Below are 26,611 nucleotides of genomic sequence, written 5' to 3'. Positions count from 1 at the left end.
AAAATCATCAAACTGAGCCCAGAGAAAAACAATTCCATAAACATAGGAGGCATCAAACTGGCATGCCTCAAGCACACTTCCAACACTGGTAGCAGGGCACCAGGAAGAGGGGAGGGAGCAGGGACTATTATAAGAAACAGCAACCCATATGCTACAAATGTGTTTTCATCTATAGCCTTAGTATGCTATGCTCAGGTCTCTATAGCACAAGGAACGTGAACATGACCCGGGTGCCTAAGGGAAAGCTGGTCAAGACTGGAAAGACATGAACGCAGTCATCGGAGTGGAAAAGCCACAGGGCTGAACAAGACCATCACAGGAGATTTCTTCTTGTAAGTAATGTAGAGAAGAAAATGGCAGCAGAGTAGTATTTTTTAAAGATCAGAAAAACTAAACCCTGTACATGGTATATTTAAGAAGATGGAGGTTTTTTCTTTCTTTTTTTTTTTTTAAGAAATGTAAACAAGCTTAAAAATGTTTCTTGTAACTAAAGTGAACACAAGAACTAATTATAATAACCTGTCAAGTACCTACCTGAGTATAATGGCCACAAGTTTTAGAACAGGTCATATTATCAAAATTATAATGTTGACTTTCATTATACCAATAAGAAATCGCTCGTTTTAGTGTACTTCTTATTCCACCAAAATAGAAACTTTCTCCAATAAAGTCATAATCCTCTGTGCATGCATATTTTTTTCCAGTACAGGGATTATGGAAAACTTTGCACTGTATACTCCATGCTTTGGCCAGTTGTGCTAACTTCTTGTCCCATTCCTGAAAAAATTAAGTTGATTACTAAGTATTTGTTTACAATAAAGTCATTCTAATAGAGGTAATAAATTAAATTTCAGTTAATTTTAGCTCTTTAGTAAAAACATCATTTTTTTAAAGCAATTAACTGGGAAATCACATGAGATGCAGCTAACAGAGAAAAAGAAGACATAATTGACTTAAGATCCCCCTCCCGCATAAACTCTTTGCTCTTGACAGCATCACAGGTCCTTACTCACCAGGGCATTCATATCGGCTGCTGGGGGGTTGACTTTGCTTCGAAATTCATTATGGGAATCGACAACCTCTTTTATAAATTTCGGGTCACGGATACTTGGTAACTTGGGAATTTTGTCCCATGCCTTGGAAAGTTTGCTGGCTACCAAACATAGACCCAACGTCCAGAAACAATTAAGTTTCTTCATGGGGACTATGGAAGGAAGTAGGTACAGCCCGGGTGAATGTACCGGAACAGGGATTACACTCTACACAGACTTCTGCCTTCTGATTAGGCTGGCAGTCTGTGTAGTGAGCTGCAGTCTGCATCCCTGCCTTCAGTGTTGCCATGGAGACTGATGCACTGCCAGAGTTCTGAGGCACAGGAGTTCTGAGCCACTCACTGAAAGCCTGAGGCGCCCTCTAGTGCTCAGTTCACCTAACACAAATGGTCAGGTTCCCTGCAAACAAAATTTCTTGACTTTGCTACACATATTGGAGCAGGTGGTTTAAACATTGCAATAAGGAGACAGATTTTCTGTTTTTTTTTCTAGGAGTTTAATTTAGCTATTAAAAATTATGAAAACTAGAGAACTTAAAAATATATTTTATGTTCACAAACATAAATGAAGGAAAATAAGAAATAAAGCTAAAAATACACAAAGGGAAGATTTTTTTCTCTCTGCATAGTAGGAGTATACTTCAACTTTGTTGACTCTTTTTCTCAATCTTTTCCATTTTTTTTTGTTTTTTTGTTTTTTGTTTTTTGTTTTTTTTTTTTTTTTTAGAGGCTGTCCTGGAACTAGCTCTTGCAGACCAGGCTGGCCTCGAACTCACAGAGATCTGCCTGCCTCTGCCTCCTGAGTGCTGGGATCAAAAGTATGCACCACCACCACCAGGCTCCATTTTCTTTTCCTCTTTTTTGGTGTACGTGTGTTCATACCTGTGTGGATGTACATGTTAGCCTAAGGTGGACATGGGATGTCTTCCTGTATTGCTCTCTACCTTCTATACTGAGGCAGGGTCTCTCAGTTAAACTAATAGCTTGATGATTGGAGCTTAGCTAACCAGCCTTATCTTTTTTCTCTACCTCCCACATGAGGGGATGAGGAGGCCTGCCACCGCTACCCCAAGCACCCATGGATGCTGAGGATCTGAACTTTGGTCTTCACATGTGCACACACCCACACACAGACTACATGAATTATGTCTATGTTGCATTATCATCAAACAACCATAAAAATAGGAATGCCTTAACTTTATTCCACTGCTTTCCAGTTTCTACACTAATATGTATATGTATATATACATATATTGCATATATATTCTTTTTTAATTGAAAAGTAGACATTGAATTTAAATTTCAAACAAGAATGTAGAAAATGTAATGGAGAACTAAACAGGACTTGAGCTCCAATTAGTCAGAAAATAATCTTTATTGTAGCATTTAAAAAGTTTCTTCTGAATAGAAATAATAATCAAAGTATTCTGTGAAAAATAAAGCCTAGCATGAGTAGATGGCATGCTCGAGGCTGCGTTGCTTTCTCAGTCAAGGGATCTGTCAATAAAACACAATTAAAAGCTCAATTTAATTTCAAAAAGAAAAAAAATAACTGAAATGTTTGTATGTGTACTCTCATGTATAATGTATGGAGTTTTAGTGAAAGCAAGAAAAACTACGTAAGATGAAAACATTGATTGGTTCTTCTAGCTTTTAAAACTAGGTAACCAAGATATAGAAGATGCTTAAACTTAAAAATAAAAAAACTTCAAAAACTTACTACAATAAAATCTTTACAATGTTGCCTAACAACAATGTCAATCCCATACATATTTCTAGAATGCCTCTTGTGTTAGAGGCGTAAGTATCTAAAATAAACAAAACCACAAAAAATTAACTTCATTTTGACACTCTACCATGCCCAAGTTTAAGTTTCTGAAGAAAATTCAATTTTTTTATGTGAAGTTTTAAGTATGATCTTTATTGCTACAGTGGAATTTATCCAAAATTCATCTTCCCACATTTACATTTTCTCCTCAGTTTTGAATTTTGATAGGATAGTGTGCGTGTCAGGAATTCATTTTTTTCATTAACACCCCCCCCCATTTACTAATGTATTTTCATACACACGTTAGGAGAAATAAATGAGAGAAGTGTGCTCAGCCCTAAACAAGACATTTACTCATACACTTCAAGGTTCAGCAACATTGCAGAAAAGCAAGGGGAACGAATATAAGAGTTAAAAGATAAGGAGAAGATGGGTGCAACATCATCTTTTGAACTAAACACAGTCATTGTATTAGTAACTCTCAGCAGCTATTCATACCTACAGTGGATCCACAAAAGAATGGGCTTTTCAGCACTCAAGCAGAATGGAAGGAGTAGTCAATGGACCCACCCACTCCTTACCCCTGAACTATATTCTACTGGTAAGTTCAGGGAATGAGAGAATCACAGCCTTCAATTGTATACCCACCGATGACCTCAACAGGCTCCAATGGGTATTTCTAGTCCAGAGGTCACAGTGCCGACCCTTGTTAAACTAAGTGGCTCACAAAAGAAAAGTGTAAGTCATGAGCATGAGGAAGGAAGTGTTAGGCATGAGGGGGGTTTGATAGGCACGAGAGGGAGAATGTGGAGGTGTAGGGTAATCAGAGTGGATTGCATAGAGGTGTGAAGCTGTCAAACAGCAAGATTAATCAATAAAAAAGCTGATGATGGAAGAGAAACATGATTTTAATCACAATTATGATGGAGACTGGCTTTTAGGTTTGAATGAGTCACTATCCTAGTAACAGCATGTAAATGATGGTGGCTCTAAGCATATGCCAATAAACATGTCAGCTACTTTGAGCACAGCAGCCAACTCTATCTCAGTTGTCTTTAATTTGTCTTTGCCTTTTTATTTGATAGGGGAAATATCAGTGAAGGGGGTTGTTGTGGAACGTTGCTTTAAAATGTGTTACATTTGTTTATGCTGTTGAACCTTTTTTTTTCATGATGCAAAGATGTGTTGAATTATTTTATGTTGCATTTGTTTTATCTTTGTGAAGCTGTGCTACTTTGCCTACCTACCTAAAGACTTGATCAGTCTAATAAAGAGCTGAACGGCCAACAGCCAGGCAGGGGGAAAGGGTACGTGGGGATGGCAGGCAGAGAGAACAGATAGGAGGAGAAATCTGAGAAGAGAAGATCGAGAAGGAAGGAGGAGGAAGCCATCAGGGGCGAGTCACCCAGCAACCACAGAGTAAGAAGGGAAGAAAGGTATACAGAAACAGAGAAAGGTAGAAGCACAGGGGTAAAAGATAGACGGGTAATTTAAGTTAAGAAAAGTTGGCTAGAAACAAGCCAAGCAAAGGCTGGGCACTCATGAGAAAAAATAAGGCTCCTTGTGTGTTTTATTTGGAAGCTGGGTAGGAGGCCCCCCCCAAAAGAGTAAGAGTAAAAAAACCAAACAACAACAACAAAAACAACTGCAGGGGGTATTCATCCGAACTAAATGGATTAATATATAACTTATATATACAGATTATATTCTTAAATATTCTTTACATTCTCATAGAAACAGTCATCTAGAAATTAAAAACAGATGGGGCCAGATGCAAAAAATTATAATGAATTTATGGAAATACTACTGCATAATTATGAAGTATTATTTTTTTCATTTTGCTTACAGCAGAGATTATTCCTGCAGTCACTTCTTTTACACATGGAGCAGGGTTCTCCTTTTATGTAAGGACCGACATTCTTTTCATTTCCTCTGCAAAAATGAAGGACATTCATGAGCCAATGATGCTGTTTTACATTTTTTATCTACATTCATGCAATCTGTCTCTGCTTTTCAGTAAGACATAAATGTCAAAAAAGAAAGAGCAACATCTACTGTTCAATAGAAGACTCATTTCCTGTGTACTAAGAAAGCATCAACACTTTCCTTTCCTTTCCTTCCCTGTCCCTTACTTTTCCTTCCCTTCCTTTATCTTTCTCTCCCTCTTTTCTCTCTGCCCCGAGTCCTGCTTGCCCCTTCCTTCTTTCCAAAAGTCTGAATTTTAAGAAAGTGCTATTATCCTCTGGTGATTTTCATCAATGGCTAATCTTTCTTAATTTCCTCTTAAAAATAGGATGCTGCATGTTAGTAGTTGCTATTAGGAGAAACTACATTCAGCCTGAGCTTTTAGGGTAATATTTGTCACTCCTGCTTCAGCTGCTCAGTGAAAGGCAGAAGAAAGAACAGCAACAGATCACATTTCCATCTCTCTGTATCATATCTTTCCTTCTTTTCATTCATTCTATGCTTTTATTCTTTGTTTTTATTTACAAATATTTATCTTAAAGTTTTTGTGTGTTCAAGAATCACATGATCACCCATTTAACTATTCCTTTTATATGAGTAGATATTTGGTTAGAGTTCTAAAATTTCACTTTTAGACCTCATTGTGTTTCTATATTCATTTGAGTAAGAACTCATCCAGAGCATTTAAAATTTGCAATCCCTCCTCAGAAAAAGTGCTCTTAATAAAATAATTTATCTCTTTTCTTATTCTATTGTTAATGTTCATTAGAGTTTTGCATTGCTAACCTTTTTGTGTTTTACATTTAAATAATCTTATGGCAGTTTATTTTATATTACCTGTGCCTCTGTGTTCATGTGTGTCTGTATGTACATGTGTGTAGAGACCAATGTTGGGCCTCTTTCTCAATCAGTCTGGGACATGTTTTCTGAGGCAGTCTCCCACTGACCCTGTGGCTCATGGACTGGCTTGACTGGCTAAGCCAGCAAACACCAGGGATCTTCTGGACTCTGTCTATTTGGTACTGGCAGTAACAGTGTTAAAGGTATGCCCATTGTACCAGGTCTTTTTCGTGGGTGCTAGGGACCAGACTCAAGTCCTAATGATTTCAAGACAAACATTTTCCTGGTTGAGTCATCTTTCCAGCCTCTACCATTTAAAGTTAAACAATTTCTATCATTTCTATCTTTATGTTGAAATAGTTCATGAGAGGAGAGGCTTTGCATTTAGGCAACACTCTGTCTCCATTTTCTATTTTCATTTTTAAAATTAGTCTTGCAGAGTGAGACTTCATCACAAATACTTTAGGGTTCAGCATAAAATAATGTTTTGTAAGCATTTGGGGTTTTTGGGATTGTTGTTTGTTTTGAGACAGGCTTAGAACTCATTATGTAGACAAAGCCTGGACCTCACAGAGATCCAACTGCCTTTGCCTCCCAAGCACTGGAATTAAAGTGTGCTCTATACTACCACACCCAGCTTCGTAAACATTTGTTATCAGCTTAGAACATTTTTTTTTGTTTTTCAAATTGACTTACGGTGGTGCATAATTACATACAAATAGAGCAGCTGAATGTCCCAAGAGATTAGGACAATTTGATACAGCACATCCAACTGTAACCGTATTGGCCCAAACTATCTATAAGAAAAGGAATTAAGAAGTAACATATTAAAACAAATCATGTACACAATTTATTATGAGAATATGTGCAATATTAATTATGTTAAAAATATGTATATTTATTATATTTTTCCTACTACCTAACACATTCAGTTATATTTTGTTAAGGCAGCTTTCATAAGGGCAATCTAAATTGTTTTTCAGATATAGTCATAAACCAAAAGCAAAACTTAATAACTAAATCATAGTATAATCCATTGTTAAAATCATAATTTCTTCTGGACAACTTAGGAAACATATTTTAATTTTCTTCATGGGTATATTACAAGAAATATCAAATCAGATTAGGCATGAAAACAGCAATTTACCTTGTTCATAGGAAATGTGTTGCTAAATTGAATTCAACTTTGATAAGAAATAAGTGAATGACAAATGCAAGACATTTTTTAATCAATTTTACTTTAAGGAAAGAAACATTTATCAAGACACAGTTGTCGAATTAGTAAGAAGAATGAATTTATTCCCAGTTATTCAGTAGCTTTTTTTTTTATCATCAGAGATTTGGTGAAGAAGAAACTGTCCAGGGTCCATGTTGTTAAACCACTTAAGTTTACATGCTAGTGAAGAGTGACCCCACATGTCTGACATAATCGTTTTAAGATGTAAAGGCTGTCTGAGAATGTGTTCTCTTTTCATTACAACAGGCTTGGCTTCAGAAACATTGGGTGTATGCCTGTCTTCTTTTTTACCAGGACACTTGACATTGGAGCCCTGTGGAATATTCCTTTACACTGTATGAAGAATATATATCATTGTGGTTGGGTTAATAAATAAGCTGACTGGCTAATGGCTGGGTGGGTGGTTAGGCAGGACCGGCGGACAAAAAAAGAGCATGGAAGAAGAGAAAGGGTCTCTGGAGTCCCGAGAAGATGCAAAGGGAACAGGAGACAAACCTGCCATACTGAGAAAAGGTCCTGAACCATGTGGCAGAGTGCAGATAAGAAATATGGGCTAATTTAAAATGTAAGAGTTAGCTAGTAACACACCCAAGATATCGGCTGAGCATAGTTAAGTCTCAGTGTGGTTATTTGGGGACTGGCTGGTGAGAAGTTTGACTACAGATTCCATTCTCCCAGTCTTTCTAGCAACAGAAAAGCTTGTCTTTACCAACAGCATCTACTCTGGTTCCCGGGAAAGCATCTAAACATAAAAGAACATCGTGTTGCTGAAGAGTAAACAGAAGTTCCTAAGACAGGGAAGCTTCAAGTTTCCTGCTTCACCGAATGAATGATTAAAAACTCAGCATGCTCAACGTGTTGTTGATAATACCCCTAACCATGCGGGTTGTTCATGGACCTCTTTAAAAGACAGTTACAGAGCAGCAAATAAGTGCCAGCCGCTGTGCTCCACTCTGCTGATACCAAGAGGAACTGCTTTGCCTTGACAGGGACATAAACAATTCAATACATGGTGTAAGCTAACATATTGATTTTGGTAAGGCACTAAATGTTATTTTAGCTTAGATGGATGAGTGAGTCTGGTCAAGCAGATTAGCTGCTTCTGTTGCTTTAGCAGCCTATGTAACAAGTCTAGGAGTAAGGCATGCATGGCCAAAATGCATTTCTCCTGTTCATTAATATGTAGAAATCATGATGGATTTATTTATATGCAGCCACAAAATTAAGACAAAGTATAATAATTGTGTTTTCAAGATCTTGGGCATCAGCTAGCAGAAGTTAATGAATCAAAAAAATGGGGACAAGAGATGGCCTATGCAACTGCAGTCATCTTATTGGCTTCTGACTCTCCAGATCATAAAGAGGGAGAGGAAAACCAGAAACAGCCTGAAAGATTCACATAGTTGAGAAGGCCTGAACTGGCAGTCTAGGGAAAAAAGGTAGGTAGAGATGTTAGAGGGCACAAAACTACGGTAGTCAAAATACTGTGCTGATGGGAAGAGATTCTCATCTACTCACAAAAGTATTAAACAGAGCATGTGTGTGGAGAAGATACTCTGGGCTCAGGATAGAACCATCCGCAAGACTCAGAGGCCAGTAGCACATCCTATCTCCATACTCCATATCAGGACATTTTGTAATTCATATGTGACTGATATTCAAAAAAAAAATCTTGATTCAGTGGTAAGACATAATTAGCCTAAAAACAGTCACTACTTTTTTATGTCCCACATTTTAAAAGCAGGAACTCAAAGGAGCAAACAAATTTATTTAGTAGCTTAACTAAGTGGCATATGTTAACTCAGTAATATTTATAGGTTTACTCTAAAACCAGTACATCATAAAGTAAACTTTAATCATTTGACATATAGTGACATTGATAAAAGCATTAGAAATACAAATATCTGAGTCATAACGAAGGCAATAATCAATCCACTTATATGAGCACACAGCACAAATGCAACAACAGTGAAAACACTAAAATATTGATTACTGCTAGGTTTTATATGCTTTGAAGCTGAACAAGAGACTGGACAAATGAGGTATCTTTATTAGAAATGCTAAAACAACTGGGAATGGTGGCTTAAAATAACAACACTTTGGAGGCAGAGGCAAATGGGTTTCTGTGGTTTTTGAGCAGGGACTATTATAAGAAACAGCAACCCATATGCTACAAATGTATTTTCATCTATAGCCTTAGTATGCTATGCTCAGGTCTCTATAGCACAAGGAACGTGAACATGACCCGGGTGCCTAAGGGAAAGCTGGTCAAGACTGGAAAGACATGAACGCAGTCATCGGAGTGGAAAAGCCACAGGGCTGAACAAGACCATCACAGGAGATTTCTTCTTGTAAGTAATGTAGAGAAGAAAATGGCAGCAGAGTAGTATTTTTTAAAGATCAGAAAAACTAAACCCTGTACATGGTATATTTAAGAAGATGGGGGTTTTTTCTTTTCTTTTTAAAGGAATGTAAACAAGCTTAAAAATGTTTCTTGTAACTAAAGTGAACACAAGAACTAATTATAATAACCTGTCAAGTACCTACCTGAGTATAATGGCCACAAGTTTTAGAACAGGTCATATTATCAAAATTATAATGTTCACTTTCATTATACCAAAAAGAAATAGCTTGTTGTGGTGTACTTTGTATTTCACCTAAATATATATTTTCTCCCAAGAAGTCATGGCCCTCAATGCATGAATATCGTTTTTTAGTACAGGGGTTATGGGAAAATTTGCACTGTTGACTCCATGATTTGGCCTGTCTTGCTAACTCTTTGTCCCAATTCTGAAAAGAGAGTGAAAAAAATTTAAATTGATTAGTACATATTTGTTTACAATGAAATCATTCTAATAATAAATGTAATAAATTAAATTTCAGTTAATTTTAGCTCTTTAGTAAAGACATCATTTTCTTTCTTTTTTTTTTTAAAGTATTTGTTGTTTTAGGTTTTTTTTTTTTTATTACTAAAGTCAAATGCCTGAAATAAACCACTTAAAGGAGAAATTACTTGGAGGGTTTAGGATATATGTTCAGTTGGTGCCATATTTCCAGGCCTATCTGGAGGCAAATGTCAGGAGATTTTTCATGGTGAACAGGAAGCGATGAACACAGGAAGTAGCCAGGGCAAGGCTCAGGGGCCCTCCCCAACCTGGCTTCTGTAAAGACCAACAATGGTCCTCTAAATTGTTACTTGTCCTGGGAAAACAGAGCAGCTGTAGTACTAACGTCAGAGGCCTCAGCTCAACTTCTCTTTGCAACAGTTTTTTCTTGCTATTTTTATCATGAATAACCCCTTAAGTCAAGTTGATATAAGCTAGTGTTATCCAAAGTGGGGAACATTAAATGATGAAATGCATTCATCAGATTGCTTGTGGCAAATGTGTAAGACATTTTCTGAATTAATGATTGATGTAAGAGTACCCAGGTGACCAGGGACAGTGCCACCCCTGGGCAAAGGGTCCTGGGTGGTGCAAGAAACTGTGCACTCCATAGGAAGAAAAAAAAAAAAAAAACCAGGGCGTGGCATTTCTTTATGGCTTGTGCGTCAGTTTCTGCCTAGGGATTCTTGCCTTGAGTCCCTGCCCTGACATCACCTCACTAAGAGTCTAAGGTATATGGGAAAATAAATCCTTTCCTTCTCAAGTTACTTTTGGTGATGGTGTTTATTCAAGCAACAAAAAACCAAATTAAGACACCAGGCATCACCATGTACTTTAACTACTCAGGGGTTTTCTTCCTCGTGTCCATCACTGTCTTCTGGCTAGTTGGATTGACACCTGTTATCTCTGCCTCCATTGCTCCCTACATCGATATCCTGGGCTCCGTGTTGAATGGCTACATCCTGTGGCTGCACTCTGCATACAGAAATTGGGTGAGCTGGGCCAGGGGCAGCTCTGTGACTCCAGTTTCAAACACCCAAACTGCTGAGCCTCCTCGTTCCAAACCTCTCCCTTTCCCAATAAACCCCACTTGTGTTTGCTGAGTTGTGTGGTTCCTGTTTCATTGCCCATAGCAGCAATCACCACCACCCTGTATCTCCATTATTCCTATCAACAACCCATCTCAGGAACCTCTTTTCATGGTCTCTGACGTCCCTCTTAGTCAAAGTCGACAACGGAACTAGACCACATTTCAGTGGTCCTTGATGCCCTTCAAACGTTGTTAATAACCTTTGTTTCTATAGTTCTCCGAAACTGTCATGACTTGAGCACGGGATGGCTGTCTGGGTCTGGGACAGAAACACTATGCCTATCTTAATTAACTGGGGAAATCACATGAAATGCAGCTAAAAGAAAAAGAACAGACAATTGATTTAAGTGCCCTCTCCCGCAGAAACTCGTTGTTCTCGACAGCACCCTGGTCCCTTTCTCACCAGGACATTCATATCGGCTGCTGGGGGGTTGACTTTGCTTCGAAATTCATTATGGGAGTCGACACACTCCTGGATAAATTTTGGGTCATAGATAGTTGGCAGTTTAGGAATATTGAGCAATGCCTTGGAAAGTTTGCTGGCTACCAAACATAGACCCAATGTCCAGAAACAATTAAGTTTCTTCATAGGGACTATGGAAGGAAGTAGGGTACAGCCCGGGTGAATGTACCGGAACAGGGATTACACTCTACCCAGACTTCTGCCTTCTGATTAGGCTGGCAGTCTGTGTAGTGAGCTGCAGTCTGCATCCCTGCCTTCAGTGTTGCCATGGAGACTGATGCACAGCCAGAGTTCTGAGCTACAGGAGTTCTGAAAGCCTGAGGCGCCCTCTAGTGGGCTCAGAAAGCAACCGAAGTGCTTCTGAAGAGTGAATCATCTCACAGATTGTGAGATGTAAGGATTGTGAAAAGGGATGTTATAGGGAGCCGACAAAGGGCCAGGCCCATGCAAACAAAGTATTTTGACTTTGCTGCACAAATTGGAGCAGGCAGACACTGGAATTAGGAGACAGGCAGGAGCCGGCAACTTCATTTGGCTTAATGCTTTCAATCTATTTGTCAGTTAGTTATTCACCAGTTAGTTATTCTGGTTTATTAACCAGAAGTTTTCTGTTACAGCTAATGATATTTTTCAGCATTTCTAGGTGAACACCTGCAATACTTAGGTTGTTTAATTTAATTTAATATTTAGGTCATTTACAGTACCATTTAATTACAAGTAAATACACATTTATATTAGCTACCATTTTTTTCTTTATCAGAAAGCAGAAATTAAGTTATTAGATGAAAATAGAAACAAAACAAACAGCAGCAACAACAGCAAATCTGAGGATCCTAACAGAATTTCTACGGAGCGAGAGAGGACATGTTTCTGACTCATCATTTGCCGATGAGGGCTTCCTGTGTGTGTACTGCTGGGGTGTCACACAGAGACAAGCTGAGTTCCTCACATCCCACACGCCAATACAAATAGAGGTATATGTGTTCTTATATGCACATATCCACGTCCCTGTCATTATATAGCCCGACTATGGCTGACACACTGGTCCCCTATGTGAACACCTTCTTGGATCAGCAACATCCATCAGCTTGGCAAGGATGTTTGCTCCTTGTCTCCCCTGACCTTCCTGCAGTTCCTATGGGAGGCGCCCATATTTCCTCATTAGATCAATTGCTATTCATTGAATCATTTCTGTAGCACCTGTCTATCATGCTATGCCCTTTCTATACACAGTGGCTTTACTTCCTTGCTTTTTCTCTAGAACCTGAAACAGGCTCTTTAAGCCTTCAACGAAAGCTTGTTGACCGAATAAAGAAACGAAAATGCTATTTTTGTTGTTGATGTTGTTGTATGTGTTTTCATTTTCCTGACCACAGATATTGTATCTCATTTGCATTTGTATGCAGAAAGGACCTAATAAACATCCCTGATTCTGTCATCGATCTAAGAGGCAGGGAACCTTAGGCTTACATATCTTACTTTTTCTAATCGTTGCCACATTAGCAGATTGTGTGTTGTGTGTGTTGACTGCATAAAAGACTGAGTGAATATACAAATAAACATTAAAGGAAAATATGAACATCAAATGAAAATTTTGTAGGGGCTGGAGACAGCCCAGGGGTAAGACTGCATCCATGTTTTGCAATCATGAGGATATGAGTTTAAATCCCCAGCACCCATGTAAAATTTCAGGCTTAGATATATGTGTCTGTAACACAGCACTGGGGGAGTGGAGGAGACAGAGGGATCCTAATGAGTTTTGTGTTTGTTTTTGCTTCTGTGACAGGGTCTCATGTAGCTCAGGCTGTTCTTCAACTCACTATGTAGGTGAGAATGATCTTAGACTTTGGATCTCCCTGCCTCCACCTCCTGAGTGCTGGGACTAGCCATCTTGATAGGTTTGTGAAGTGTTGGGGATGAAATCCCACCTCAAGCATGCCAGGCACCTCCACTCAAAATAGATTTGAAAATTTAATTTAGTATTTTTTATGTGCATATTTAAACATCCATATTTTGAAGTAAACTAATTTTCAAAAGACATTGTAGTTAGCAAAGAAATAAATACATACAGCTTTAAGCTTCATAAGACTTGTAGATCTGACATTGCAATGGTGAAGATACTACCTATTATCAGAGTCGAATTTTACAAATATGTCAGCTAGCCGAGTACTTAATGGCCAGATCTTTGCAGCCCAATCTGAAATAGCTAAGATTTGGGTGGGAAAATTGGTGGTAGGCTGGGATACAGGATGCTTTTATGTAGTTTTCTCCTGAAATATCAACCTGGACTCTGAACATATGGTAGTTGCTCTGTGAAATAATGTTCAAAGGAATTCCATGAAATGAATGATCCACCAATGGCCATGATCCTTGCCGGGTTTTGGCGCTCTCCTGATGCAGGAGGAGCTTGCTGTGAGTCCCTCCCTGCTCCTACTCCAGTTCAGGGTTTAGGACAGAGCTGTATTCTCAGGCCTTGGAGCTACAGCCCAAAGCAGAGGCAGTTTAAACTTGGGGTGAGTTTGTTAGCAGGGTGGAGGTTGGGAGGCACAGCATGGGGCCAGAGGTGGCCTGGAAGGAATTAAGGATTTAGCATTGAAGCCCCTTTTATTACTAGGGAATTTGGAGAGGGCAAACGGGAGGCCTAGTGAACGGCTCCTGGTTGCCTAGCAACTTGAGACGCTGGTCTAAACTGTTGTGTTTGCCAGGAACTGCCTCTTGGGCCTGCCTGGGGGAAGCTCCCAGAAAGAAGTTCTTGGTGGAATCACCCTGGTTTATACCCCTTCCAGCCCTTCTATCCAGGGGTTTGACCTAACATTGTTAGCTCAACTCAACTTGGCTTGCTCTGTGTCCCTTAGCCTGCCTTTGGGTCCTGCATGAGGGAGACAGCCGATTCCTCTTGGAGCGCTCCAGGTACTGTGAAGTAAGATTTTAATTGATCTAGGAACAACTTTTTGTTCAATTTCAGATCTTGGGTTGGCTATCACCATGGATTCAAGGTGGACTTGGTCCATGCACCTCATGCGACTTAAGTACTGAACTGGATTTATTAATCTTTTTCCCCTCCTTTGTTTATAAACCAGATTAAATTCCCTTTATCTCTTCCATTCACTTGCGTTCTGACTTTTAAAAATTTGCATGAACAATTTAAAAGCCAGGGATAATTTTACCAGGAGAGAAACATCGGTAACTAGAGGTGGAAATGGTCGCTGTCAAGAAACAAGCAAGGGGTTAGGCTATGCTCTTGGTTAAGAGCACCAAAGACATTAGTCAGCAATGTGCCCAAGGCAAGCAATAGCATCTCATACTCAGAGCGGCGTGAGTGGGCCATCTCTCACTTGCTTTTTAAAATTCTGAGTTTCAGCACAAGTGTAGGCATTGGCAATGCAATCCAAAGCTCAGGCTAAAGCCATTTACATGAAATATCTATTCTTGAATCACCAAGCTTAGGTTTTAGGTGTCCTTTAGTACTCACAACAGATTGCTTCCTGTGGACTGTTTTCTGGATCAGCAAGGGCAGGATATTGGAAAGAGAGCTAGAGCCTGGGTATGAATTAAGGCTCTGTAGTAAGTGGCATGAGGTTAAGCCAAGTGAAATTCCCTTTTCTGGGTTTCAGCTTGCTCAGATTCTTGGGAGATTTTTAGCATTTGAAGCCCTGTCCAAATCTGTAGATTCTCTAATTGGGGTGCTGGTAGGCAGATACTTTCCTAGACTCCAGTGTGCCCCTTATAGCAACATTTCCCATCCAACACTCTAATTTGCATCTGGATGAATCACTTTTTAAAAACGAATCACTTTTATGCTGTGTCATTCTAAGTTACCTAATTGACTGAATTCTCTCATTTCCTAGGCTTTCTGCTGAGTCCTGAGATACAAAGTGAGCAGCCTCAGTAGTCATCGCTTTCATAAGCTTGCAGATTTACTGAAGAGTCCTTATTGCTATTCAATACCACAAGCACCTTACCCCATTGCTTCCAGAAAGACTTGGATGTTGGTATTGTGATTGTCATAGATGTAGAGAAATGAATCCAGCGTGGGTCATTTAGGATGAATCAATGTGTCTATTGGATACATATTTACAAAGACTGTATGTTGTATGAAGGGCAGTAAATGCCACCCTTTGTGGTTGTGATCGTACATAGGAATTCAGAGAGTTAGTGACACAGGAGAAGCTCAGGGGACAGTAGGAGTAGGGCATTCTGGGCTTTTCATTTTCTCTTCTTATTAATTGCAAACCAAGTCTAGTGACTTGGAATGTCACAGTTATTTGCAATGGAGACAATAGTTACTAAGGTCTGAAGTTGGGAGGCTGGTAATGTGTCACAGAAAGCCACACATTGGCTGCTCCTTGTCTCCATTTTAACTTTGGCTTGTGTATTAGTTTCTGTTCCATTGCTGTGAAGGGACACCATGACTGAGGCAAGGTATGAAAGAAAGCAACCTGGGGATTGATTGCTGGCTGTTTCAGAGGGTTGAGTTCATGACCATCCTGGCAGACAGCCTGGCAGCAAGTAAGCAGGCAAGCAGGCAGGGCACCCTAGGTGAGAGATTACATCAGGCTGGGTCTGATGTGGGCTTCTGAAACCTCAAAGCTCACCTCCACAGACACACCTCCTCCACCAAGGCCATGCCTCCTAGTCCTTCCTAAACAGTCCACCACCTGGGGACCACACATTCAGACATGTGAGCCTATGGGAAGAGTTGTAATCAAAATCAGCACATCCTGTCAGTTGGCAGTCTTGGTAAATCCAGCTTTATCTGGGATTAATGCATGGCCTGGGATTTTAGGCAGGTGGCAGAAGCGCTGGACTACAAGCCCACCCTACAAATGTGTGGCTCAGAACAGAAGAAATTGCTTTGTTTGAAAGGTCACTGAAAAGAGAGCCATCTGAAGTGTCAGGTACAAAAGAATTGGGGTTAGATTACACTGGACATGAAATAATAGTAATAGTTGCCATCTACTAAATGTTACCTCATTCCATCAAGATGAGAAAGGTGCTAATATTCAACTTATTGACTGAGATATTAAATTCTTTCTTCATCTTCAGTCATGGGAACTCAGGAAAAATCAGAACTTTAGTGTAAGTTTATCTGACTGAAGTAGATACTGCCATCCTGTCTTTTTAGAAAGCAAATTAACAACCCTGAAAACAACCCTTAGTTTGATACAAGAAAATAGGAAAGAATGTCTCATGTGGGGAGGGTCAGTCTCTGTGACCTTCGGGGCATCTGAGTGACAAGCTGGAGGAGGCAAGAAGCCAGTTCTGTTCAACAGACTCTGCAGCCAGGGTGGGTTCAAACCTCGGGAGGCTAGCCCTGTGCGGCTCATTTTTGGCATATTTAAGCTGAACACGTTTTGATGAAAATTATTATGGTCATATAGAATTCTAAGGACAGATAGATTCATTTGATTTTTATTTTGTACCTCCCCACAAGTTGAATATATTTAACAAGCAATATTTTCCTTTATGTCATTACAAAATACTAATTATAAAGGTGGGTAGAAATATTGCCATTAGTCTCCCCTGACAGTATCAAAATCCATAATGGCTTGAGAGAAGAGTATAAAGAAGAATAAGGTCACGTGGTCATATAGACAGGCAGATTATTAGTGTCCCAATTTTTCTCTAAAACCTTAGAGCAAACCGGGTGCCTCTCGATAATATAAATGTATTATAGTATAGTCTTGGAGATCAGTGAGCTAATTTTGTCTGGAATCAAGCATCCAGCAGGATTGTTTCTTTTCAGAGGTTTCAGAGGAAGAGTCAGTCTTTGTCCCTAGAAAGTTCACAGTTTTTCCCCGTCTTTGATGGCAGCTGCATAGCATCTGTCAAGCTTACGATTCCATACTCCTGCCTCCTCTGCCTCTCTCACCCAGATGCTCCTGCATCCCTCTTTGTGTGTGTCCAGAAAGCCCGGCAGGTTAACTCTCCCATATCAAAAATTTAATGTAACCCAGCTGAACTATCCCTGTGTCATGAAAGGGATGTATTCTCAGAGCATAGAGGTTAAAATATAGACCTCTTTGGGCATACACCATGCAGACTTCTATGAAGCATGATACATTTGCATCACCCAAATGATTTTAGTTTATAAAACCAATAATGACTTATTATTAACCATACCATTAAACACAATGAATTCTTTCTGTGGAAAAGTACTGTGCATGGACTATTTAAAAGAAAAATGACCATTTTGCACTTATTTTTATCTTTTTAAAAGTACAGCATATTGCGTGAGAAATACATACATTTGAATGGATTTAGAGATCAAAGGAGTGGCTGCGTCTAGAAGCCAACCTCGCTTATTTTCTCGACGAAAGAATTCACTGCAAGTATGTACGCCCTTGACTTTTCCTCCTACAGAGTGGTTCCTTCAGTTGCTTCCACCATCCTTTACTCTTGTTTTTATGACTGCCTACGTTCACAAATATTTAGGATCAGCGTTTCCTAGGTCTGGGGAAGTCTGGGGCCACCAAAATTGAAGATGATCATTATTTTAAAATTTACCACTGATTGATTTTATTTTATTTAAGATTGTTGATTTATTATTGTTATTTAAACAATCCCCATGTGGGGCTGGAGAGATGGCTCAGAGATTAAGAGCACTGGCCACTTTTCCAGAGGACCCAAGTTCAATTCCCAGCACCCACACGGCAGCTCACAACTGTCTGTAACTCCAGTTCCAGGGGACCTGACACCCTCACACAGACATACACTTAGACATAAGACCAACACACATAAAATAGATAAAAATGAGTAAAAAAAATACCCGCATATTTCCAGAAGATTTAAGACAAAGAAGGAGACCTAAAGGAAGAAGAAAATATCATTTCCTTTACAATGTTGCCCCTATCACATGCTTGTAGATGTATGTTTAATTGGCACATCCTTTTAAGCTGCATATTTAATCACACACCCTATAAGGATTTTATATATTAAATGCTCTAAAAGTAGTTTTAGTGGTCATATAAAGTGTAATTTATATGCAAAACAAGATTTAAAAGATCATACACCAAACTTTCTCTAACTCACATACTGTTTATTGAAAATGGAACTTCAGTGACTGAATCCCTTGAGCTTCATTTATTTTGTACTCATACCGTGCTTAGTATAATTCTAGGTATAAACCCCAACAATAAATGGAATGAAGACTTAGCTCAAGGAACCTCTAGTCTTACAGATGAGGTTCATAATCCACCAGTGTTAAATTCAACCCAGGGAAACGTTTAAGGGAAGGCCATAGACCTTCAGAGCAGAGAAGATGGAGTAGAGCTGATACAAAAGGCTTTACTGGGAATGGCACCTCACTCTCTGAGTGTTCAGGACACTGAAAGGCAGGTGTTCAGGACAGACTCAAGCCACAGAGCTACGAGTCATAAAACAGTCACCAACTTGCTATTTTTTTTTGTATTTAAATTATGTTAGTTATGTGTGTATTGGGAATCAGGAAAGGCATCGGGATGTGTATTGTGAGGAACCTCCTTCTCAACTCTCAGGACACCACTGTTTTATATTTCATGGAGTAAATACAGTCTCTCTCGCTGGTATTGTATAGTGATTTTTATTGACTGGTTCATTGAAAGTTTCATATATGAGTACTAATATCATTTTCTGCTCCCTCACTTCCTTCCAGGTCTCCCTGCTCCCCAAACTCCCTCCTACAATGCCTCTTACTCCTTATTATATATGTATATAATTCATAAATGCAACCTACTGAGTCTCTTTAGTGTTGTTCATTTGCATATGTACTTAGGGCGGATTAATTGGCATTGGTTAACTCATCAGGGGCTTTTCCCTGGGGAAGAGGGGTCTCTCTCTCCCTCTCTCCTTCTCTCTCTCTGTTTCTCTCAGCAGCCATGAAATGCCTGCAGCTCTTTATGTAGGGGTGGGGCCTCGAAAGGTCTCCTCCATCCACAATGGCAAATCAACTGGTGTTATTTTTCAGGCCTTGTTTAGACAACCATGTCATTGAAGTTTCATGGTACAGTTTCCCTGTCATGTATACACCTAACACTCAATCCTCTGGCTGTCACAATCTTCCTGCCTGCTTCACACTGTCATTGTTTGCTGAGTGCTGGGAAGGTGGACATTGTCTGTCTTAGTTATCATTTACCATTTTCTCTGTGTCTTAATTACAACAGGGAGAGTCTTAGGAGACACATTTTTTTTTTTTGTGGTGTTCATGGAAAAAAATTATAGTTGTCTTTATTGTATCCAGTCATAATGTAGCTTTTAATGTTTAATGCACTCTGATTCTTTCTCTATTTTTTTTTAATTAAAGCAAGGATGGACTTCCAGATCATGGGAAATCCAGAATCCCTGTCTACCTATGTGAGCTACATTTCTTCATATTTTATTGCTAAACTGGCACATACTTCTGATACATTGAGTAGTTAAAAATTATATATGTATATATTTTATTGTGAACTGCAGAAAAGCCTGCATAAAGAAAGTCTAAATATTATTACTCCAGAATTAAAAATCCCCCTTTAATAGGATAGTAAGGATATGGATAATATTCTGTTGTTCTTATTTAATACTGTTCTCACATTTTCCTGAAAAAATAAGTATTTCTTAGAAAACTCATTTTTGTCCTTTTAAGATTCAAGTTTAATTAAAAAGGATATATAACATCACAAAACTATTAATTTAAGACTTCTGTAAGATATTTTGATACCTATATAAATCTGGGTAAATATCCCTACTCTAAATGCATATATTAAAGAAATGTATGGCATTCTTCATCTTGTGATTGGCATTGTAAAAGTTATCTAATAGTAACTATACCTGTATCTTAAGCTGTTATGTTGAAGAACATGAGAATCTAACTAATATTATTAAAGATTTCTTTTTTATTTAGACTGTCATATATTATAGTTTCACATATTTGAAAAGTATAAAATACTTTAAAGAATATTTTTCATATAGTTTAGAAATGCAAGACACGCAATTTACTAGGTTGAGCCATACCACATTAATATGTTTGGAGACTAAAAATACGCAAAGTCAATAATTTCATGTTTCTACGTGATAAATGCCATTTCTTGTCAGCTAGACAAGAAATGTAAGTTATGTTTAAGTAAAAAGTTATGCTTACATACGGAACACACAATATAGATTATGTAGCAAGGGGTGTGTCAAGCAGAGTGTAGCAAGCTGTCTTCCTGTTGTGTGTTAATACATGTCTATAGCTGATGTGAAAATTTACTAAGTGTTTACTATACATTTTTATTTGCTCATTATAAAAATTAAGTGCGTGTTGTTCCTTAAAGCTTTTGTTAAGTAAAATATATAGAAAGAAATTTACACAGCTACTAAAATGTTTAAGCTTTTATAAAGTTCTTTATCCGATTTGCATGCATAGAATGCTTTATTTGTTCATTTGTTTGTTTTTCTCTAAATATCTGTAATCAGCCTATGGCTGTAGTGATTAATCAGTTCCAATGTGAATGATGGTTGATATTTTTATTTGCTACAAAATATTAGGAGTGGTTTCTTGTCAAACCAATTATGAATGATTAAAATAATATTGCTGAATATTCTCTTGTGTCACTGTACTGGCTGGTTTTGTGTGTCAACCTGACACAAGCTAGAGTCATTAGAGAGGAAGGAGCCTCAGTTGAGGAAATGCCTTCATGAGACCCAGCTGTAAGGCATTTTCTCAATTAGTGATCAATGGAGGAGGCCCAGCCCATTGTGAGTGGTGCCATCCCTGGGCTCGTGGTTCTGGGTTCTATAAGAAAGCAGGCTGGGCAAGCCATGGGAAGCAAGCCAGTAAGCGGCTCCACTCCGTGGCCTCTGCATCAGCTCCTGCCTCCAGGATCCTGTCCTATTTGAGTTTCTGTCCTAACTTCCTTCAGTGATGAACAGCAATGTGGAAGTATAAGCCAACCCCCCCCCCCCCCGCTTATTGGTCATGGATTTTCATCATAACAATAAAAAACCCGTAAGACAACTACCCACTACTTGACAGCTACATATGTGGTGTATTTCATTTGATTTGCATTATTAACATTTCTCCCTCCCCCTTTTAAGTCTCAGAAGTCAAGAATTCTTGACTCACAGTATTTGCTGATTTCCATGCCAACAATGCAATGCTGGCTGACCTCAAGAGAACAGAGTTGGATAGAGACAGGTTCAGTTATAATATGACAAGGATGGATACAGTTCTGATTAATCTGCTCTGTGCTCACTTCATCAACACACAAGATACGCTAGGGCATGTACAGCAGCAGAGCAGGAGAGCTATTAGGACAATGGACTTGGAGGACTTATTGCCTGTGTTCCTTTCTAGTGTGTCTGTATATGAGTGTGTCATCCCTCTGTGCTTCAGGGAGCCCTTCTCTTCCTGCTGAGTGGAGTGCTGAGGACAAGTGGCTGCCACACCTACCCCTACCCAGCCTTTATGTGGCTTCAGGAGATCAGAACTACTGTCCTGCCTGGAAAATACCTTGGTTGTTGAGGCAACTCTTCAGCCCCACCCTTGTTCTGAATATAATTTACTTAATTATAATTTTGTACATTTTTATTATTATATTTTATTAGTAATTATATTAAAATAGCAACTTTAATAATCAATTTGAAAAGTTACTGAACATTTATTAAAAAAAATACTACACTTCTTGCTGTGCAGTGGTAGCCAACCATTAACTTGTGACTTTGTATAGATACTGTACTTGATAATGATTTTTCTGTTATTACAGACTCACTAAAAATTTTATGAGCTGTATAGATTATTTCTTTTAGGGTCCCACCACTTGATTTGGGAAGCCTTGTTGACTCTGATGAGGAGGTAATTGCAACTTTGTTTAATATAATAAACATTTGACTGAAGTAGCACCTATGAGCATGTACCATCATTCCATTTTATTTTTTAGGATGATTTTTCACAAGGGCCACATAGTACAATGCACATTCATCTCAAGCCACCACAGTTACCTTCTGCTCTGGGTTGGGTTGTGCCATGTCAAAGACCTTATACTCAGCATCATCCAAACGAAGTGGTCAGTATGTATTTCAGTGTTACAGTATACATCACTTGGGCTGACCTTGGCTTAACCTTCTTGCTCATTGATCTATGCTCTGCTCGGTTTACAGTTTGCATATAAAAATTTTCAACAATGTTACTGTTGCAATAATTTTCAAATACTGAAATTGCACTTTAACCACTTCCTGTAAAATTGGCAAATTATAGGAGTATCTAAGTATGGATTCCAGGAATTAAAAAAAATTGTGAAATATCGAATGGACTTTGGGAGCACATTCTCCATGTAGGGTTACTCCCTCAGCCTGGATACACGGGGGAGGGCCTAGACCCTGCTCCAAATGATGTGACAGACTTTGATGATTCCCATGGAAGGCCTCACCCTCCCTGGGCAGTGGATGGGGGTTTGGTGGAGGACATGGGAGGATGTGAGGGAGAGGAAACTGGGGTAGATGTATAAAATAAGATTGTTTCTAATTTAAATAAAAAATTGTAAAAATTGTGAAATATGAGATCATATCTTATTACTTGAATGACAGAAGACTGATTTCTTAGAAATTAGTTCAGTTCAGACTTTAAGCTCCTAAAATACTATGGAGTAGGAAAATAATTCAACTTAATCAACAATATAATAATAATAATAATAATAATAATAATAATAATAATAACAATAATAATACCACCTTAGTCTGTATGTTACAATAGCTATTGCTCTAAATTTGGCCTCAGCTCTATTTCCAAGGGATGGATATATATATATACATATATATATATATGTATGTATATATATATTTTCAGTGTCTGTGCCTATTTAAGTCAAAACGAAATGTCCACTGACTATTATCTCTTGCTACCATGAAAATTTGACTAGCAACCACAAAATACTAGGGGGTAAAATATGGTAATATTCTAGAAACGATGACCAGTGCTTCTTAGTGTTGTTAATCTTTAATTCCTAGGACTGTTTTCATAAGAAAAGAAAATATTATAAAAAAAGAGTTTTCTGGTGGACAACATACTTTCTGTTTTGCCTCTAGGTACAGGACATAATACCCGAGGATCTGCCAGCACCAACAGGCAAATACAAGCTAAAATATCAGCAATATGCAGCTGAAATGAAAGAGGGATATAAACAGCACGTTCAGAGAACGGCAGAAAAGGCAAAAGCAACTAGCATGCAAGACACTTCAAGAAACAAGGTGAATGCCAAGGTAACATGTCATCCTTGGTAAAGTACTCATGCTATTTAAAGTGAGCAAAGCCCTTGTCTTAGAAATATCGTTTCTGCTGTTAATTTAGGAAGTTTAATACTGAACACTTGTTTCAATAAAGTCTTTTATGTATATCAACTGGGTTAATCTTCAAGACAGAGTCCTACTGTCAGCATCTTTCAAAAAGAAAACATTATTCTGATACTCTTATATATGTGACTTCCCAAGGAAAATGGACAGTGAGAAATCCCAGAGCAGAAACACCTCAAGTCTGTCAGGTTCTTTACTAGTTGCTTTGTTAGTTAAGGGATGATATAGCTCACATTTATAGAAAGTTTTGGTGGTTATCTTTTTTGAAACTCCCAAGACTCCTGAGTACTTTCAAATATACTTTGTGTAGAATAAAGATAGCTCTGCGTGCCTCCAAGGAATTATCCAACGGGGGCAGGGAGGGAATGAAGGAAGGAAAACACTTGGACACACAGGAACGCTAGGATTGGGTAGACTGGGCTCTCGGTGAAAAAAAACCACAGCACGGTTATTCACCCCCAATAAACAAGGAGCCGCGGTTATAATATTCTGCTCAACGAGGAGTCAGGTTTAGCTAATCTATAGGGCAGTCTCTGTAGGGGAACATTCCACAGGCTGTAAACATCAGCAGGGTGAAAGCTATGGTGGACATTTTCTGCACGCCTAATCCACATTCCCACTTGGACCAGGAGGGAAGGTTTTGCCATTTCCCTGAAGGCTTTGAGACCTCCCATGGGGTGAGGCATTAGTCCTTGACATGGCTCTCCCCATGTCAACAACACACATTCTCTCAGGACTTGATGCCACACCGGACTTCCTCCCCTTGCCACAGGACATATCCACATTTATTAATATTTTAAGAGTGCAGTTTGTTCAATGGTACCTATGCCCATTTATGTCCTTTACTTAATGTTTACTGTAAATCAGGTACTTTATAAACATTAAGTGTTTACCATCTCATTTATCATTTTTTGGGTATAACATCCACAGTTATTCCCAGTTTATGACTAAAATGAAAGGTCATCTAGCTGAACAAATGGAAGATCTGCATTCCCAGACAGGCTTTTACTCTTAATTCTCAGACAGCCTTCGCTCCGTTTACTGGTTATCTCCTCCCTGGTTTTGTTAAAAGCAGGCATTGTGAATATATGCCTGATGGTTCATCCCTTGTCTTCATTGTGTAGTGTGAGCATGTGGAAGAAGCCAGTGTGGATGACGACCTTGTGGCTTTGGATAGGAAAGCCCTGCTACAGCAAGGTTATGCAGATAACCCTTACCCTGTAAGGAACAGCGCAAGGCAATCCGACGCGGTAAGCCATCAGCGGTGTCGTATATTTGATGTCATTATGGTATTTACCCTCCCAAGATTTTACAGTTATAGATGAATAAAGAGGTACAAATGTGAGGTTTTTTTTTTAAATAAACAATTTACTTGTGTTAGGTATATTTCCTGAGGAAAATTTGTTTTGACTCATTGCATTTATGAAAATTTAGCTTACTCTGCTCTGTTGTAATTTAAGAAAAGCAGTGAGAGGAAGATGCCACGTGGCATAGTTCAAGCAGAGGTTTTGTTTTAAAATTAGGGAAAAAGATCATAAAAAAGGGAGAGGGGGGCGGGGAGACAGGCCTCTAGGGACAGGAGCAGCAGGAGAGAGGAAAGAGGAAAGAAAGGGAAAGGTAGTGGAGAGGAGAGAGAGTGAAAGAGAGGGAGAGGGAGGAACAGATGGACACAGAGAGGGAGAAGAAGAGAGAGAGAAGGATGGGAGACGGGCAGATACCCTTGCTGCTCTGGGTCTATGAGGACAGTAGTCATGGCATGTCCAGAAGAAAGCATTTATGAAGGCAGTTTAATACAATCAGTAATCAAGAACAAATTATCTTTATTAATTCATTATGTACAGGGGAGAGATTGTTATTCTTTCTATGGTATGAGGTTTTTTTTGCATTAATTAATTAGTTAACACATTTGAGTGTGTATGTATGTGGGCATGCCGATGCCACAGTTCACATCTGGGCATCAGGGACAACTTGCAGAAATCATGTTTCTCCTTTCATCTGTGGGTCCAGGGCTTGAACTCAGATCATCAGGCTTGACAGCAGGTGCCTTTGCCTGCTGAGCCACCTCATTGGGCGCCCTTTAGGATTTTGATGACAACTGAATGATTTCAGTTCTGTTTGGCTTCTCTATTGTGATATGTTTGGATGAAATTCTCTCTCTCTGTGTGGGATGTGTGTGTGTTTGTGTGTGTGTGTGTGTGTGTGTAAACAGAGTTCTTAATTGTTCTAGAAAATAAAAAGCCAGAGTCAGACACAGAGGGAAATGCCGAGAGCAAGATATCACCACATGTGTGTATGTGTGTGTTCGTGCTGAGGATCGATCTCCCAACAGGAAGTTGAGATGAGGTTTGCAGGACATGTCACCAGGGGTTTCCTCCTTTGTTCTGACTGTGAAATGCAAGGCATCTTGTTGGAAATGGATCATGGCATCTACTGAAATTTTAGTGTATACATTTTTTAGGGAATGGTAACTTAAGATTTAATGGGGCTGGAGAGATGGCACAGAGGTTAACACTGGCTCCTGAGCCAGTTCCTGAGCTCAGTTCCCAGCAACCACACATTGGCTCACAACCATCTACAATGGGACCCAATGCCCTCTTCTGGCCTGCAAGTATACATACTGATAGAGCACTCATATATATAAAATAAATAAAAAAATAGGTCTAAAAAAGAACACGTCTTGAATCCCAGCATTTGGGAGCAGAGGAAAGCTGATCTCTGTGAATTCGAGGCCAGCCTGGTCTACAAAGTGAATCCTTGGACAGCCAGGTCTGTTACACAGAAAAACCAGAGTAACCCTGTCTTGTGAAACAAACAAAACAAAACAAAACTACTAACTGTAATTTAACATTAATGATAGTAATCTATACTTAATGGGACAAATCAGAACTATTTTTATAATGTGTGCTAACTGTTCTGCTTTGTGGATAATAAAGTTGTTTTTATTTTATCTTCTCAGGAAACCGTAGCTGCAGAGAAGAAGAAGCAAACGGTTGCAGAGCAAATGATGCTAGACCACTTATCCAGGTG

The 26,611-nt window shown here is 38.9% G+C and overlaps 2 protein-coding genes across 3 annotated transcripts in view; one reads left to right on the top strand and one right to left on the bottom strand.

Annotated features, from left to right (window-relative positions):
* Positions 1 to 995: 995 nt before the first annotated feature.
* Positions 996 to 11,473, bottom strand: Glipr1l1 (GLIPR1 like 1; the record flags this gene model as incomplete). The annotated part of the gene is made up of 5 exons (XM_051176279.1): positions 996 to 1,153; positions 4,666 to 4,751; positions 6,321 to 6,421; positions 9,409 to 9,651; positions 11,240 to 11,473. Coding segments are annotated over 5 exons (822 nt in total), but the record flags the coding sequence as incomplete, so codon positions are not given.
* A 6,029-nt stretch (positions 11,474 to 17,502) lies between these two features.
* Caps2 (calcyphosine 2) overlaps positions 17,503 to 26,611 on the top strand; it is a 46,256-nt gene continuing 37,147 nt past the window's right edge. For both annotated transcript variants that reach the window (XM_051176255.1, XM_051176254.1), the window contains exons 1-7: positions 17,503 to 17,631; positions 19,581 to 19,630; positions 22,046 to 22,091; positions 22,177 to 22,302; positions 23,321 to 23,494; positions 24,709 to 24,834; positions 26,541 to 26,608. In XM_051176255.1, coding sequence (XP_051032212.1) covers positions 17,554 to 17,631; positions 19,581 to 19,630; positions 22,046 to 22,091; positions 22,177 to 22,302; positions 23,321 to 23,494; positions 24,709 to 24,834; positions 26,541 to 26,608 — 668 coding nt within the window. In that variant the 5' untranslated portion in view covers positions 17,503 to 17,553. The remainder of the gene's footprint in view (positions 17,632 to 19,580; positions 19,631 to 22,045; positions 22,092 to 22,176; positions 22,303 to 23,320; positions 23,495 to 24,708; positions 24,835 to 26,540; positions 26,609 to 26,611) is intronic.

This window comes from Phodopus roborovskii, unplaced genomic scaffold, assembly GCF_943737965.1.
Source record: "Phodopus roborovskii unplaced genomic scaffold, PHOROB, whole genome shotgun sequence".
Classification (NCBI taxonomy): Eukaryota; Metazoa; Chordata; class Mammalia; order Rodentia; family Cricetidae; genus Phodopus; species Phodopus roborovskii.
Note: the sequence above shows the minus strand (reverse complement) of the source record. Positions and strands in the feature narration are given on the sequence as shown.